The 18,213-nt window shown below is 38.9% G+C and overlaps 1 protein-coding gene across 5 annotated transcripts in view; it reads right to left on the reverse strand.

Annotated features, from left to right (window-relative positions):
* The window catches only part of Bicral (BICRA like chromatin remodeling complex associated protein), a 77,979-nt gene that overhangs the window by 27,261 nt on the left and 32,505 nt on the right, over positions 1–18,213 (reverse strand). For all 5 annotated transcript variants that reach the window (XM_026383362.2, XM_026383364.2, XM_026383365.2 and 2 more), the window contains 4 exons: positions 13,447–13,492; positions 12,652–12,700; positions 12,496–12,564; positions 7,753–9,432 (listed from right to left, as the gene is read on the reverse strand). In XM_026383362.2, the coding sequence (XP_026239147.1) occupies positions 7,753–9,432; positions 12,496–12,564; positions 12,652–12,700; positions 13,447–13,487 (1,839 nt within the window). In that variant the 5' untranslated portion in view covers positions 13,488–13,492. The remainder of the gene's footprint in view (positions 1–7,752; positions 9,433–12,495; positions 12,565–12,651; positions 12,701–13,446; positions 13,493–18,213) is intronic.

The raw sequence follows: 18,213 nt of genomic DNA on the forward strand, positions 1-18,213 counted from the left end.
GTTACTCTCAGCATTAAGACTTAAATTCACTGGGTTCCTTGGAGAATGGGTGATTCTAGGTTCCAGGCAAGGGGATCTCAAGGTAAGCCTATAATATCTTGTGCCAAAAAGCAAGAAAGTGCTCAGAGAAGGAGTCATGTACAGAGAAAAAGTACAGGAGCCAACAGGCCTCCATGATCAAATTTGGGATAATCTGAGTATCTAAAAGGAAAGCAATAGATTACAAGACATTCATATATAAAAGAACATATGAACTTTTAGAAATACACATTAAACTGTTAGAGATGAACCAGTATGTCAGGATTAGCTTCAAAATAGCACTGCACAGGGGGACAATGGGTAGAGTAGGGGTGAGACAAGAGCAGCCATGGGCTAGTAAGTGCTGTAGCTGATTAAGTGTGGGGCTCATTACATTGTTTTAACTACTCTGTTCATGTTAGAATTTTTCATAATAAAAAAAAATTTAAAATGAATGCAAAATTCCTAAAAGCAAATGTGTGAGTTCATAATGTTACTTTAAAAAAAAAAAAAGAAAGAAAGAAAGGAGAAGAAGAAAAAGCTTTTTTGTACAAGGGATTGAATTCAGGGGCACTTGACACTGAGCCACATCCCCAGCCCTATTTTGTATTTTATTTAGAGACAGGATTTCACTGAGTTGCTTAGTGCCTTGCTTTTGCTGAGGCTGGCTTTGAACTCTCGATCTCCTGCCTCATTCTCCCCAAGCCGCTGGGATTCTAAGCCACTGGTATGTACCACCACACCTGGTAAAAAAAGATTCTCTTTATGGTAAAATCTCAGTCAATAAATGTAGATAGGGTAGTACAATTTAAAAAATCACCATTTTTGAAACCATCAATTATAATATTTATTGAAGGCCATCAAAGTTGACATAAGGAGGGCATGGTGGCACTGCTTAGCTGCTTGGGAGGTTGGGGCAGGAGAATAGCAAATTCAGTGCCAGACTAATCAATTTAGTGAGATCTTGTCTTAAAATAAAAAATCAAAAGGGCTAGGGCACCCCTGAGTTCAATCCCCAGTACCAGGAAAAAAAAGATGTCTCAGATCCCTGGGACATAAGACACATGATAGTCACTTGGTCTCAAAGCACAATCCTAGAGATCATTTCTTCACAAAAGGAGCAAGTACCTCAAGGAAAAACTGGGCAAGGCATCACCAATATTCAACATCACCAATAATGGGACAAACTGACATTATGTGTCTTGCCCAAGCTATTATGCCAGAGGGGCTTTAATGAGGAGGAAACAATTAGAAAACTCCCTATTGAGGGCTACTCTACACTAGTGTTATACACTAAAGAGAGGTGACAACTAAATGAAACCAGTGCTCTCTGATTGGATTCTATAGTGCAAAACTGGCATAGACAACATTACTGGCTCAAATCAAAGAAATCTAATATAAACCACTAATGACTCTAGGTAAGTGGGCTCACTGTATTGTTCCAAATTCCCAAGTGTTTGAAAGTTTTCCCATTACAAAGATAGGGAGGAGACTTAGGTTCACACCCCAAGAAACTGGTTACACTGGTTGTCTGCAAGTAACTGGGTGGCTGGGTAGGCACTTTTCTGTACCATGCAATTTTTAGAATCAAATTAATATATATTAATATTGAAAACAAATAATAATTACATGTAAAAACTTGGCCCTAATATTAGCCCTTTATAGTATTAAAACTTGCTGAATTCAATTTCCTCAAAGAGATAAACACCAAAGGTCTCTGATAATGGTACTTTAGTTCATTATAATTCATACAAAAATTTACACACAAATTATAAAGTAAGAGTCCCTATTGGTGTTTCAGATGCTGTGGGGGTTGTGATCTACATACTACTCTTCCAATTCATGCCACCTCCAAGGCTATCATCCCTTTCATCAATACACCTGTTCCCCAAAAGTGACAGTAGGAGCACACTTGAATTAATACCACTGGCCTAGTTTCTGGTACTTTTTTGGCATTAAAATCACAAAAAATTACTTTGAAGCTGCCTGTGTAGATTTCTTATTAGCTTTCAACAACTGAAACTTTTGTGGGTATGAGGTTTTCCCCCTTTGAAGCATTATTATCTGGCCAAAAAAATGGGGGGGGGGGAGGACCATACTGTAGCTGATTAGTATAATTAATCATAATAACAATAAAGCAGATCAATACATACTGATAGAAAATGATACTCAAGTGAGTGAAAATATCTATGGTATATTACAGATTATATTATATATATATATATATTTTTTTTTTTTCCCCCATGTCCTCTGTACAACAAAAGCAGAGGCTATGTCTGGGAAAATAGAAATAATCTAAAAACAGGAGACTTCAGGAAGAAACTGTGGGACTAGAGGGAAGACCTGCTTTTTTTCTGAACTATTTAGCAACTGTTTTACAATTTTACCAACTGCATGGTTTACTTATTTTTAAGAAATGCACCAGGCATGGTTGCTCACGCCTATAATCCCCAGGGGCTTTGGAGGCTGAGGCAGGAGGATCACGAGTTCAAAGCCAGCCTCAGCAACAGCAAGGTGCTAAGCAACTCAGTGAGACCCTATCTCTAAAGAAAATATAAAATAGGGCTGGGGATGTGGCTCAGTGGGTTGAGTGCCCCTGAATTCCTGGTACCTAAATAAATAAATAAATAAGTTTGATAAATGCTGTCTGGGAATCATTTTCTCTATGAGGGATAAGTTTTTAAAATTAGAAGGAAATTTAGCTAACTTATATCCTGCCACGGGATATTGCAGTTAAGGTTTTGAATACTTTCTCCTAATCAAGCTCTGAGTGTTTCTTAGGAGCGTTTTCAGTTTTCCAGTTCACTACATCGTCTCTCCTCATCAATTTTCTTATTTGCTTTTTGTGGAACTAGGGATTGAGCCCAGAGGCACTCTTCCACTGAGCCACATCCTCAGCCTTTTTTATTTTGAAATGGGGTCTCACTAAATTGCCCAAGCTAGCTTCAAACTTGCCATCCTCCTGCCTCAGTCTCCCCATTCTCTGGGATTAAAGTGTGTACCACCACACCTGGCTTTCTTCACCATTTTTCTAAAAGAGTAAACCATTTTAAAAAATATTTTACAATTACATGTGCATTTATCACCGAAAATTATTTGTAAACCTGTACCCAAATTTATTTGGAAACCTGTTAAATGGCTACACAGTATTTTATCATTTCAAATCATTCCCTTATTATTGGACACACGGGATTTTTAGAAAACTTTCTGCAATTTAAGAGTATCTATGTTACGCTTCATTTTGAAAAAGAAAGAAGGGGAAATAAAAAATATGTATGTATCTGCTTATGTGTGTGAAAACAGGAAGAAAAATGAATTCGGGGGAGGGTGCAAAGTGACAGGGAAGGCAGGCATGGTGGATGTTAGGGTTTAGGTCTGAAATGCCCTCTAAAGACTCATGAATTGACAGTTTGGTCCCTAAAGCAGCAATAATCAGAGGTGACAGTCTCGGGATGTGACTGAATCATGAGGGATCTGACCTCATTAGTGGACTAATCCATAGATCATTTCCATGGTCTCAGAGCTGATGGCCTTATTGGGAGATGGTGTAAACCATAAAAGATGGGGTCTAGTGGAGGAAGTAGGTTACTGGGGGTATGCCCAGGAAGAAGGACAGTTCTTGTCCCTAGCCCCTTCATCTTTCTGCTTCCCAGCTACCCTGAGCTGAGCAGCTTTGCTCTGCCAAGTTCTTTCACTGGAATCTTTTCTGCCTTGCCTCAGGCCTAGAAACTACAAATAGAATCAGCTGACTATGGACTCAGGTGTCAGAGACTTTGAGTCAAAATAAATCTTTCTTCCTCTTTTCTCCCAAAGGCAAAAAGCTAACTAACATAGGGGAGGAGGGAGTTCAGTCCAGGTCTATGTTCTGCGCAGCCCCAACTGTGCCGCCATGCTAATGGCTGATGTATTCCAAGGAATTAAGTAGCCAGGTGTGGTGGGACACTCCAGTAAACCCATTATTCCAGAGGCTGAGGAAGGAAGATTGAAAATTCAAGGTCAGCCTATGCAACTTAGTGAGACTTTGTCTCAAAAAAAAAAAAAAAAAAAAGAGAAAAAAAATATGCTGGAAATGTAGCTCAGTGGTTCAGCACTTTGCCTAGCACATGGTGCAAGGCCCTGGGTTCAATTCCCAGTACCAAAAAAAAAAACACACACAAAAAAAACCCAAAACAAAACAAAAAAACTCCAAAACAATGGACCCAAATAACTTTGAATACAGTATTTTCACTATAAATTCTTAAGCTAAAGACAGCACTATGAAACAATGTTGAAGTCCAATTAGTAGATCTATATTCATAATGATGAAAAACATGGATTAACAATTCTAGGGGCTGGGGTTGTGGCTTAGTGGTAGGAATGCTTGCTTAGCAAGTGTGAGGCCCTGGGTTTGACTCTCAGCACCACATACAAAATAAATAAATAAAATAAAGTTATAAAAGATATATATATTTTTTAAAAAATAACAATTCTAAAACTACTTACTACAATTCTAGGATTGAGCAAACAAATATATTGTGGACCTGTTCTTTATTGCTTTTAGAAAAGGAAGCTACGAGTACAGAAAAGAAAGAGGCTTGAGTGAATCCAGTAGTTGTAGGATACAATTAGAAGTATCAACATAAACTCATAGCTAATAATTATACATTGATAAATACATATGAATATTGAGTATTGCATATGTATAAATAAGCGTATTTACCAGTTGAGATGACCTCAGTAGCTTTGAACTTACAGAGTGCTCAGACCTTGCTTTCTAAATATTATTCTCCAGAAGGAGGAGTAAATCTCCTTATAGAAATTGTTGATTCTAGGAAAGGGTCACAGAATTTAAAAGATGAATATGGAACATCTTTTTCTTTTTTTATTTTTTATTTTGAGACAGGGTCTTGCTAAGTTGCTAAGGCTGGTCTCAAATTTGCAATCCTCCTGCCTCAGCTTTCCAAGTCGTTGGGATTGCAGGCAAGTACCACCATGCCCAGATAACAGGGAACATTTTGTTTTGCCAGAAATCAAAGTAAGTGCTCAAAGTACCACAGAAACATGTCAGAAAGATCAGCAGCCAATTTGGAGGGGTGCCCGTTGGCCAAATTTGGGTTGATTTGAGCCTCAAAATAAATGATTACAACAGTTTATAACTCACTGAGTAAAATCCATGAGTAAGAATCTATGTGCTCAACTGATATAAACAAACAAACATGTAAAGGGAAGAGAAGGAAAAATCTCTTCCTTAGAGTAGAATAGTGATGATATTAACTCTGCCTATCCAAAAGCAAGGTACATCTTTCCATCTTCTAAGGTCTTCTTTGATTTCTTTCTTTAGGGTTCTGTAGTTTTCATTGTATAGATCTTTCACCTCTTTCATTAAGTTGATTCCTAAGTATTTTTTTTTTTTTTTAGCTATTGCAAATGGGGTAGTTTTCCTCATTTCCCTCTCAGAGGATTTTTCACTGTATACAGAAATGCCTTTGATTTATGGGTGTTGATTTTATATCCTGCTATTTTGCTGAATTCATTTATTAGTTCTAGAAGTTTTCTGGTGGAACTTTTTAATTCTGATCAAAATCCCAATGGCATTCCCCATAGAAATAGAAAAAGCAATCATGAAATTCATCTGGAAAAATAAGAGACCCAGAATAGCTAAACCAATCCATAGCAGGAAGAGTGAAGCGGTGGCATCACTATACCAGACCTTAAACTATACTACAGAGCAATAGTAACAAAAACAGCATGGTATTGGCACCAAAACAGACTGGTAGATGGATGATACAGAATAGAGGACACAGAGACTAACCCACAAAATTACAATTATCTTATATTAGATAAAGGTGACAAAAACATGCATTGGAGAAAAGATAGCCTTCAACAAATGGTGCTAGGAAAACTGGAAATCCATATGCAACAAAATGAAATTAAACCCCTATCTTTCACCATGCACAAAACTCAACTCAAAGTGGATCAAGAACCTAGGAATTAAACCAGAGATTCTGTGTCTAATAGAAGAAAAAGTAGGCCCTAATCTTTATCCTGTGGGATTAGGCCCCAACTTCCTTAATAAGACTCCTATAGCACAAGAATTAAAACCAAGAATCAATAAATGGGATGGACTCAAAGTATAAAGTTTCTTCTCAGCAAAAGAAACAATCTGTAAGGTGAATAGAGAGCCTACATCTTGGGAGCAAATTTTTACCCCTCACACATCAGATACAGCACTAATCTCTAGGGTATATAAAAAACTCAAAAAGCTAAGCACCAAAAAAACCAAATAATCCAGTTAATAAATGGGCCAAGGACCTGAACAGACACTTCTCAGAAGAGGATATACAATCAATCAAGAAATATATGAAAAAATGATCATCATCTCTAGCAATTAGGGAAATGCGAATCAAAACTACTCTAAGATACCATCTCACTCCAGTCAGAATGGCAGCTATTATGAAGACAAACAATAATAAGGTTGGCAAGGATGTGGGGGAAAAGGCATACTCATACATTGCTGGTGGGACTGCAAATTGGTGAAGCCAATATGGAAAGCAGTATGGAGATTCCTTGGAAACTGGGAATGGAACCACCATTTGACCCAGCTATCCCTCTCCTCACACTATACTCAAAGGACTTAAAACCAGCATATTACAGGGACACAGCCACATCAATGTTTATAGCAGCACTATTGGGAACTATTGGGATTGGCTAACTTCACTTATCATTATCTTCTCCAATGCCATCCATTTACCTGCAAATGCCATGATTTTATTCTCTTTTACTGCTGAATAATATCTATTCATTATATATAAAATTCTTGAAATTTCTGAATGTGGAAGAGAAAGGCAGTGGAAATGGAGAACTGAGGAGGGTAGAAGTGGGGTATAGAAAAGGGCCTCCTAGCTGGGAAGGAGAGGAGCTGGAAATACAGAGTATGCTCCAAATGAGTGGGAACTGAAAGCAGAGGAGTAAAAGGGTCAGTTAATGACAATGAAGGACTGAAGCTGATGATCAGTCCCTTTTAAGAAACTTAATCCTTGTGTGGTGTCACCAATTACCATAGTAATTTACCTGCACAATGGCATGGTAAGAGCAGGCTCAGGTACCTGGTCAAATGAGAATGCCCAGATTCTTTCCCTCTAAGTGCTTCCCTCTAGTGTGGGGCCACTGTTGAGTCCTACTGAATCCCTGAGCCTTTCTGGTTAGCATCCAAGAAGCAGCTAAAACATTCCACCTAGTTCATTGTCAAAGACTGAGTGGCCTGCTATGTGATATATATATATATATATATATATATATATAAAAATAATCTAAAATAATCTTTCGTCTTAAGTGCCTATAATGCATTTCATCAAGTACATACAAATATAAATACTGGCCCCTGCTGAGTACTTGCTATCTGCCAAGACTATGCAAATGCTTTGTGGGGATTATCTCATTGAATCCTGCCAATAACACCATGGGATGGTAACGTGATTATATGCCCATTTCACTGAAGAAGAAAGTTAATTAACTGGCTCCACATCAGAAAATCTAGATTCAGATGCCAGAGTCTGTCTCCAGAAACTCTAAACCAAAATGTTATGCTGGATAAATATTTTAATCATGAAGATAAAACACAATTGATCATAAACCGAGCATTTTAAGTTAACAAATTGGGAGCCTAAGATAAAAATTATATTTGAGTATGCATTCTATTCTTCCATTCTATAATCTGTCAGACATTTATCTGAAGAAAAAAAAAAAAAGCATTACCTGACAGAAGAACTGTTGCTGGGTTCCTGTTCCAGGTGTGTTACTGAAGGTGCTGGTAGATTTGGAAGAAGAAACTGGAAGACGATGAGACACGCTGACTGGTATTGGAGTCCTGTTTGGCTGGGTCAGTGGGTCTCCCGTAAAGTTTGATCCTGATGCACCAGATTGAACCACAGACCCAAGGCTAGGATGGGCAGTGTTGCCTGAACTAACAGCAGGGAACCGACTAGGTCCTGACATGCTTGTTGCAGAGGGCATGGTAGTGAAGCCTGGTCTTCCTTGGGAAACGCTGCTCTGCCCAGGTGACAGGTGTAATACAGTTGGTGATGCTTGTTGCAAGGGCATCTGCCCACCAACAATCTGAGGAGAGGCATGATTGACTATCACTGGACTTCCAGAGGTGGCGAATGTCTGCCCCGACACTAACTGAACGGCAGTATTCTGGTTGTTTATCATCTGTCCAGAATATGGTTGGTTGGTCCTGAGCATGTTGGAAGAATTCCTATTCAACATGACATGCTCCGAAGCCACTTGGCCAGAAATGAGCTGAGAAGGTTGAGTCTGAAGAAGTTGCCCATTAATGGTCTGGACATGGTGTACCGAGTTGGAACTGACGGAAAGGCTTGTAGGTATGAGGAACTGACTTTGGGGTGTATGAGGCTGGCCCATGGGGGAATGAATAACGATACTACCCCCAGTGCTGCTCACTGCCTGTGAGGTGACAGGCTTTCTTGTATTCTGTTGGTTGACAATGTTCACAGACATGTGTGGACCAACTACTGAGCCCTGGGGTGAGCTTGCAGAGGCAAAAGAGATCCCTTGTTGTACATGATGCTGCTGAATTCCCAAATTGTTCACATTGTATGTATTTTGCTGACCCATCTGGATAGGCTTTGGCTGTATATTAATTGGGACTTTATTTGAGTTTGGTGCAAGACCCCTTTGTATGATGATGTTATGCACAGGTAAAGATGTTTGAAAATTTGTGCTGTTAAATGGAACGGTAACAGGCTGTGCTACTGGACTGGAACTGGAGTTCCCAAACAAAGAGTTGCCATTAGGAGTCTGTCTATGAACCAGAAGCCCTCCACTCACATTTGATGGGGCTTGCTGTCCACTGCCCTTTAATATAATTTGAGATCCATCTAGATTATTAATAGTCATCATGGAAGGTTGATTACCAAATGACCCAATTAATTGTATTTGACCAGAACCACTAATCTGACTGCTATTTGACAAATGCTGGCTGGGAACACTGATCCCCACGTGTTGCATAAAGCCATGTTGCACACCTACTGTATTGCTTGCAAATGATGCACCAACAGGCACGTGAGTCACCCCTATAGGCTGCAGCGTCTGACCTGAGTAATTAGAAACATTAGAAGCCTGAGTAAAGGATGCTGATGAAGAAGGATGAAGCTGAGCTTGTGCAAACTGTTGGCTTGAACCTATACTGGCATCTAAATATGCCTCTTCTGCCAATGTCTGTTCAGTGATATTAGCCTCCTGCAAGGATTTCTGAAGAATGTCAAAAGGTTGGTCCTCACTGAGATCAGGAAGAGGAGAAGACTCAAGTTCATCTTCAAGAAACTGAAGGCTACTTGAAAGTGGCAGTCCATCACTGGACCCTTCTCCAAGCTGGTTGCTTACACCTTTGAGGGATGATTTAGGATCAGCATTCTGAAAAAATAAGAAGGTATTATATGGCATATCCAGCCTTTGAAAGAAATGCACAAAAATTAATCTCCCTTTTGAATACAAATAAAGCATAACAATCTATTTTTCAGGTGCAAGTCTTTAAACTACTCACTTTGTTTTCTAAACACTGTAAGTCTATACTTTCATTGCTCTGGTAAATTATTTTGTAGGGAACAGATAAACAACATGAGTGCTGAATAATACCTGTAGTTCAGCTCCATGATTTTGAGATACTGACATAGACTTTAGTTATTTTTATTTTTATTTTTTTGGAGCTGGGGATAGAACCCAGGCCTTGTGCATGCTAAGTACATGCTCTACCACTGAGCTACACTCCAAGCACCTAAGATTCTATTTTTTTAAAGTGGCTTCAGTGGCTGGGGTGTGGCTCAGTGGTAGAGCATTTATCTAGCATGTGTGAGGCACTAGGTTCCATTCTCAGCACCACATATAAATAAAGTAGCTTCCAGTCCAAGGGAGTGGGACTCAAATTTAGAGTTGTTATGTATTAGGAGACAGTTTTTCTTTCCAGTCCTTTGTACCCCAGAAGTCCAAGTGAAGGATGTTATTCTACAAGGGGTCTACAAGGTGTGCCAGCAAGAACAGTCCAGATAAAACAAGGTTCTAACAAAATGAGTCATTGACTTTTTTTTTCCTCCTTGATGGTACTGGTGATTGAACCCAGAGGCATTCTTCTACTGAACTGCATCCCTGACACTTTTTAAATTTTTGTTGAGATAGGTTTTCGAAGGCTATCCTCAAACTTGTGATCCTTCTACCTTAACCTCCTGAGCAGCTGGGATTACAGGTGTGCACCATACCTAGCCATTTAATTTCTTCAAAGTAATCAACATATTAATATGTTTTTAAAACCACTAATGTTTTTAACAACATTTCTTTAAATTAACATCGACAACAACAAAATACCTAAAAAAAAAAAAAACAACAAAAAAAAAACCCTAAGAAAACTCCACTTAAGTGTTCTTTTTAAAAGTAAAACATTTTATTGGGGCTGGAGTTGTGGCTCAGTGGTAGAGCACTTGCCTAGCATGTGTGAGGCCCTGGGTTCGATTCTCAGCACCACATTTAAATAAATGACTAAAGATCCATCAACATCTAAAAAAAATATATTTAAAAAAAAAGTAAAACATTTTATTTAAGTAAAACATTTACTAAGCTCACTTGTAGGTTAGTTTCTGTCCTCAAGGAGCTATTAGGAAATAGGCATTTCAACTAGAGATAATAGCACAGGGTAAGAAGAGAACTGAACACAGTGATAAATAAGACACACTCCACTGTCTAGTAGTCTTTTATGGGACATGCCAAATATTGTAAAAGGAAATAATAAAGAAGCAACAGCCATTTAAAATAAAGTGAAGACAATATGGGTATACACACTACTGAACCGTACACTTGAAAATAGTTAAGATTTTTTTTTTTTTTTTTGGTACCATGGATTGAACCCAGAGGTACTTAACCACTGAGCCACATCTCCAGCCAATTTTTTTGTATTTTATTTAGAGACAGGGTCTTGCTGAGTTGCTTAGGACCTCACTAAGTTGCTAAGGCAAGCTTTGAACTCACAATCTTCCTGCCTCAGCCTTCCGAGCCACTGGGATTACAGGTACATACCTTTGTACCCGGCAAGATGTTTTTGTTTTGCTTTTTATAGTGCTGGGGATCGAACCTAGGGCCTCATGTATGTTAGGCAAGTGCTCTTCAACTAAACTATGTCATGCCTAGCACCAAGATGACAAATTCTGTTGTATGTATTTACTACAATTAGAGAGAGAGAGAGAGATTGAAAAAGAAAGGAGGGGAGGAAAGAGAAAAGTTAAAAACAGAGTATTCAAGAATGAGTATGCCAATTTGCCTTAACTAAGGTGGTGTTAGGTGCTAAATTACGAGAAGACCTAGATAGAAAAGCTGATTCATTTCACATCCAATTAACAATTGAAATAGGACTAACATATCCACCAGGTCAGGTGAACATCATCTTTGGACTTGGAGAATCATTTGAAAGGAAGTGGGGAAAGCAAGAAAATTTCTGGGTTTGGTGGCACATGTCCATAATCCCAGCTACTCAGGAGGCTGGGGTAGGAGGATCACAAATTTGAGACCAGCCTGGGCCATTTAGCTAGACCCTACAATCTTGACATAGTAATTATGTATAGTACAAACATGGTAATCATTTTTTTTTTAATGGTGTTGGGGATTAAACCACTGAGCTACACTACATTCTCTGTCCTTATTAAGTTTTAAAAATTTTTTAGACAGGGTCTTGCTAAGTTGCAGAGGCTGGCCTTGAATTTATGACTCCCTTGCCTAAGCTTCCTGAGTTGCTGGAATTACAGGTGTGCACCTTCAGCTTTCCAAGTAGCTGGAATAACAGGTGTAAACCACCACTCCTGGCTCAAACACAGTAATCTTTTTTTTTGGTACCAGGGATTGCACCTAGAGGGGCTTAACCACTGAGCCACATCCTCAGTCCTTTTTATATTTTATTTAGAGACAGGGTCCTGATAAATTGCTTAGGGCCTTGCTAAATTGCTGAGGCTGGCTTTGAACTTGTGATCCTCCTGCCTCAGCCTCCCAAGTTGCTGGGATTATAGGCATGTATCACCAATGCCTGGCTCATATACCTTGTCATCTGTGACTAAAAGTAAAAAAATATGTCAACATAATTCAATAGATTTTCTTCCCATATAAATTACAAAAGACAAAGATTCTGATCATGATACAAAGACAATTAAAACTTCAATTAATGGTGCCTGCCTATAGTCCCAGCTACTCACAAGGCTGAGGAAGGAGGATGACTTGAGACCAGCGTGGGCAACACAGTGAGACCTCTGTCTCAAACAAAAACAAACAGGGGCTGGGGATACAGCTCAGTAGTACTTTCCTACAATGTGTAAGAGTTTGATCACCAGCACTACAAAAAAACAGACAAAAAAGCCCCCCCCATACAACAAATAAATCTTCAATTCACAAGGCATCCTTGAGACAAAAGTACTTGAGCATTAACATTTTGTTTCCAATACTTACAGTAGAGTTGGCGAAAATTGAATTTGAATTGGCTGCAGAATATCCTGCATTAGTCAAGTCATCGTTACTCTGCAAAGAGGAAATTCAATAAAGAAGTTGCTTCAACTGTGAGAAGGAACAGATTTTTATGTCTATGATGTTCTAGGTAATACTTACAGATTTATTACTAGGTCCATGTAGAAAATAGTTCAATGCTTGTGGGTCTCTAGAAAAGAAAAAAAGAAAGAGGGGAACAACAAATAAACAATTACCTTCACCTTAATTTAAATATAATGAATATATAGCTATATATTTACTAGGGCAAAAGAAAATGACATTAGCCTGAGAAAATCTCCTTATTTTAAGGCCATTTTCTTAGTAATTCTTTGTTTTGTTTTGTTTGTTTATTGGCACCAGGAATTGGACCCTAGGGTGCTTTACCATTGAGCTACATCTGCAGCTCTTTTTACTTCTTTTTTTTTTTTTTTTTTGAGACACTAAGTTGCTGAAGCTCTTGCTAAGTTGCCAAAGCTGGCCTTGAAGTTGCAATCCTCCTGCCTCAGCCTTTTGCATTGCTGGGATTAAAGATGTGTGACAACACTCCTGGCTAATTTTTTTTAATTTACATTGTTCTAGTTCCAATTATCATTCCTTTCTGCCTCCTAGGATTTTCTTTTCTTTTTTATAGTACTGGGGATCAAACCCTGGGACCTGTGCATGCTCAACATGCGCTCTACCACTGAGCTACACCTGCAGCCTTTCCTCCTGGGATTTGTTAAAAAAAAAAGTTTAGTAAGCAATTACTAAATTATGACCCCCATGTTGATATATCTCTTTCTCTTCTTGCTATAACTATGATGATCATTTAATTTTTATTAAAAAATTGAGCAGGTTTCAATATACTTTTAGGCTGTTTTTGTTCAGTAAATGCCACACATTTAATTCATCCTGAGTTTAAAATAAGCACCTTACCCAATAAGATCAAGGAGACACGAGTCATCATCATCATCCATGACAACTGTAAAGACAGGAAGAGGAAAGCATGTTTCAGTCAAGCAGATTGAAAAGCCAGTGGTATCAGTGCAATGTAAGAAAATACCTTACGCTTTTTTAAATAAATAACTGTGTAATTCATGAGATAGCCCTCTAATTGCTTATTATTAATGAGATTTAAAATTTTTTTGTGGTCTCTGGACATGCTGGTGCATACCTGTAGTACCATCTACTTGGGAGACTGAGGCAGGAGGATCACTTGAGCCCAGGAGATTGAGCCCAGAAATTTGAGGTCAGCCTGTGTAACACAGCAAGACCATGTCTCAAAATAAATAAATAAATAATAATAGTAAGTAAAATAAAATTATGTGGCCATTCAAGAAAATATTGTTTAAATTGTGTTTATTGAAAACAAACCCTCAACTTATAAGTCAAGAAATATTGTGAAAAAAAACAAAGATAGTTGGCAGCAACTTCTCCCTCATGCAGATTCCCCAAAGGGACTATAAACGAAGAACAGTTCATTTCCTCAAATGTAGAATGAACAGGAGAGAAATAGCATTTTTGTTTTAGAAAAGACCTCATAGATTCAGAAGTTTTTCTTTTGGTGACTGGATGTTTCTAAACATGGAGAGCAATCTGGATTTCTTGCCATATTTTGGCTATCTTTAGGAATTAAAAAAGTGGGTTCTCTGCATTTTAAGACAGAAGAGGAGGCCCTCTGGCCGCAGGCTTTGCTATGGGCTCTGGCCTGCAAGGCTGGGGTTCTTCCCCCTGCAGAGGCACTGCCACTGTTTGATTCCAAACAATCCATATCCCAATACTAGAATGTTTAAAGTAGAAAATCTTAACCAGAAGTTCAACCCCACTCCAGGATCTGACTCCCTTTCTCCCCCACCAGCGGCAGCTTCAGGCTCAGCCAGCACAACGACTGTGCTCTGGCTGAAACCATAACAACTATACAAATTCCAAGAGCAGTTCTCTCCCGAGATCTAGTCAACTTACACTAGTGATCCGACACCTGGCAACACTGCTTCGCACCCATTTTGAACCATGCGTGGAATAATTTACATCACGGAATGCCAGGGCCAAGGGTTCTGGAGCAGTTGGAAAGGGCAGTTGTGAACGGCAGTTGGACAGTGGAATGAAATCCTGAAGAGATGCCCAGAAGAGGGACACACCCGAAGAAGGCAGAAGAGATAATCTCTACTAAATGTTTTTTTCACTGTTGAAATTGCCATCTCCTCTCCAATTCCCCCCAATTTGCCATTCTGTCAGTCACAAGGCCAAACAAATACAAAATTCATTCCTGTCACATGGAAGGGCACTCAGGAAGAGTCTGGAAGGGTAAGTCCTCCCAATGTGGAACCTTCCCATTGGTGGATGAATCTGTGCAGTTGTTGGGTGATCTGGGTGATTACAATCCATCTGAGATAGAACGCAGTGGAGAGCAGAAATGATGGGTGAGAAAGGAGGAAGAAAAAGTGGGAAAAGTTTGCCAAAAGGTGACATCTATAGCTGAAACTAAGAAGAGCAGCCAGCTAAGTGAAATCTGCTCTTTAGGACCCAGACCGAGTTACTCACAGGCATGCTGGCATGAATGTACTAGCACAGTGTGAGTTTTGAGCAGTAAAATGGGACTGGAAGGGAAATCAGGAAAGCTATCATCAAATGGATATAGAAAAATCTGTGTGAAGGGCTCCCCTTAAATCCTGAAGATATTTACTGTGGTAGAACCATGTTAGCTAGAGTTTAGTATTACTATCCCAGGGGCCTGCTCTGCAGACATCACAATCGCATGGAATAAATCAGTCAATTGTGATGTCTAGTTAAACCTATAAAGTGGATATTATTTCTTTACTTCATCGTGAACATTAAAAAGGAGTTCTAGTGTGTCCTTCCTAAGTTTATTTTTTTAAATGTCTGGGCTGGGGATTTAGTTTAGCAGTATGGCACATCTGAACATGTGGGAGGCCCTGGGGTTTGATCCCCAGCTCCATAAAAAATAAACAAGCAAATAAAATATCTAACAGTCTCTGATACAAACTAATTAGTAAAAAAAATAAGTAAAGAAAGATCCTACACCAAAGAAAATCACTTATACAACTCTTTCAGCTTCCCTCCCTACTTGGTGCCCTTTCCCTATTTCTGATACTCCGAGAAAGGAGGTCAGCAAAGGCCACAGAGGCGTCACTGCCACGAGGACTTGCAAGCGTACAGAATGTTTGCTGTGCCAAAATTCAAAGTGAAAGCTACTCCTTAAATAATCTAAATAAAATAATTTTATAATATTGGATTAAATTAAAGCCACATGCATCATTCTCTATCAAACCAAGGAGGCTGCTCAAACACTTGACTTAAAAGAGCCTCCCTGAGGATATCCAGCCTATGAGTGCATTGGGGACCCTACCAGGCAGGCGGCCTCCTCAGTCCCCTGCAGATAGAACTCTTAAGAGTCTTCACAGTCAAGGGCACCCTGAGAATTCTACTTTTTAAAGGAGCACACTCTTTTCTGTCTTTAAACAGTTTCAAATTACAGGAGATGGACCTTAACCCTGCATCCCTGGCTTTAAATTGTGCCGAAATGCAGTCTAATCCTTTCCGCAGAATGATACATGGCTCATTAAAGTAAAATTATAAAATTTGACTACAGTTCTAGCTGGGTGCAGTGGTGTATGCTTATAATCCCAGCAGCTTGGGAGGCTGAGAAAGGAGGATCACGAGTTCAAAGCCAGCCTCAGCAAAAGTGAGGCATTAAGCAACTCAATGAGACCCCGTCTCTAAATAAAATACAATGAGCTGGGGATGTGGCTCAGTGGTCAAGTGTCCTTGAGTTCAATCCTAGGTATCACCAAAAAAAAGAAAAAGAAAAAGAAAAAAGACTACAATTCTAAAATGGAAAGACAATTCCAGGATCAGACTAAAAAAGGAGGAGTTTCTTTGGATTTTCACTCAATTCTGAATTCTAATTAAGGCTCTATTTTTTTTTTCATTCAAGTAATAAGCCTGGAGTCACTGGATAGATGTATGACACCAGGTGAGTTTTCTACAGCTTTGTGAAAGATGGTCCTTGTCCAAGGAGAGACTCCCTAGATCAATGGTTGGAAACTATTTCTTGGCAACAGCTATCACCAAGCCACAGTCACTCAGAAACAGCAGCTCTTGACAGCAAGGTTTGTCAGGGAGGGAAGGGGAATAGGTCACCCTGCAAGTTCAGAATCACTACCATGGACACTGGAAACATCCTTGAATATATTAAAACTAATATTTAAAATTATTCTTAATAGAATCAATAAATATCTTGAATAATAGCTTTTAATCAAGAGGATACAGTGTAAAAGTGATGTTTCAAAACAGTGGAGAAATGGCAATCATATGGAAAATATGTGGACCCATACCTCACACCTTACACAAAAATAAATTCCAAATGGATCTAAGAGTTAAATGAGGGAGTGAGGGAGAGAGAAGCTTAAAGTGCTAAAATAACACATGGGAGAATTAAAGAAAAAAATCTTGGCACAGGGAAGTCCAAGTATGTCACATAATACAGAAGTCACAAAAAATTGACAAATTTCATGCCAAAAATTTTAAAATTCTGCACAATAGTCTGGCATAGTGATGCATACCTGCAATCCTAGTGACTTGGAAGGCTGAGGCAGAAGGATTGCAAGTTCAAGGCCAGCCTCTGCAACTTAGTGAGACCTAGTCTCAAAATTAAAAAATATAGGGGGCTGGGGTATAGCTCAGTGGCAGAGCACTTCTGGATTCAATCCCCAGAACTGCAAAAACAAAACAAAGCAAAACAAAGAATACTCTGTATCAGCCTTTTTTTTTTTTTTTTTTTTTTAAGCTGGGGATTGAACACAAGAGTGCTTTACCACTGAACTATATCCCTGGTTCTTTCTTTTTAATATTTATTTTTTAGTTGTAGTGGGACACAATACCTTTATCTTATTTATTTATTTTTATGTGGTGCTGAGGATAGAACCCAGGGCCTTGCATGTGCTAGGCAAGCACTCTACCGCTGAGCCACAACACAGCACCCCCCCCCACCCCATTCTTTTTATTTTAAGACAGGTTCTTACTAAGTTGCTGAGTGTCTCACTATGTTGCTAAGGCTGACATCAAACTTGCATCCTCCTGTTCAGTCTCCCAAGTCACTGGGATTACAGGTATACACCAATACGCATGGTGTATACCTTACACCCGCTTTGTAAGGAAATATCTTAAAAACAATTTTATTTTCACTAGGGTCAGGAAGAATATCAAAGAGTTCTCACGAAGAGATATGAAGAAAAATGACAGACTATTTAAATTCTTTTCACATGAAGGAAAGCTCTAGTAACAAGAAACCTATTGGTATCAGGAAGATGTATTTCAGCAAAGCCAGCTGAGCTCTGGTTCTTTAAGATGCTCTAAGATAGTGGCAATGGGAAAAAACTAAGCTTGACTTTTGAGAGCCAGAAAACAGGATTTCAAATCCTTCACAAACTGAACTTTGGCATGTGAGCACTAGTTTAGTGTTTTCTTGACTTCTTATTCTTCCAAAAATATGGCATACTGAAGATGATGGCCAAGAAACTGAAATTTTAAAAGGCTATCAAGGACTTACTAAAGTATAAAAAATGACTGACATTTTCTTTATCTGAATTAATTATGGTACAGCTTCAGTACATGACATAATTTCCCAGTCACAAATTCACCTCTAAAAGGTGTTCAAGGGTAGCAGAGAATCACATTGGGACT

This window comes from Urocitellus parryii, chromosome 8 (genome assembly GCF_045843805.1).
Source record: "Urocitellus parryii isolate mUroPar1 chromosome 8, mUroPar1.hap1, whole genome shotgun sequence".
Lineage (NCBI taxonomy): Eukaryota > Metazoa > Chordata > Mammalia > Rodentia > Sciuridae > Urocitellus > Urocitellus parryii.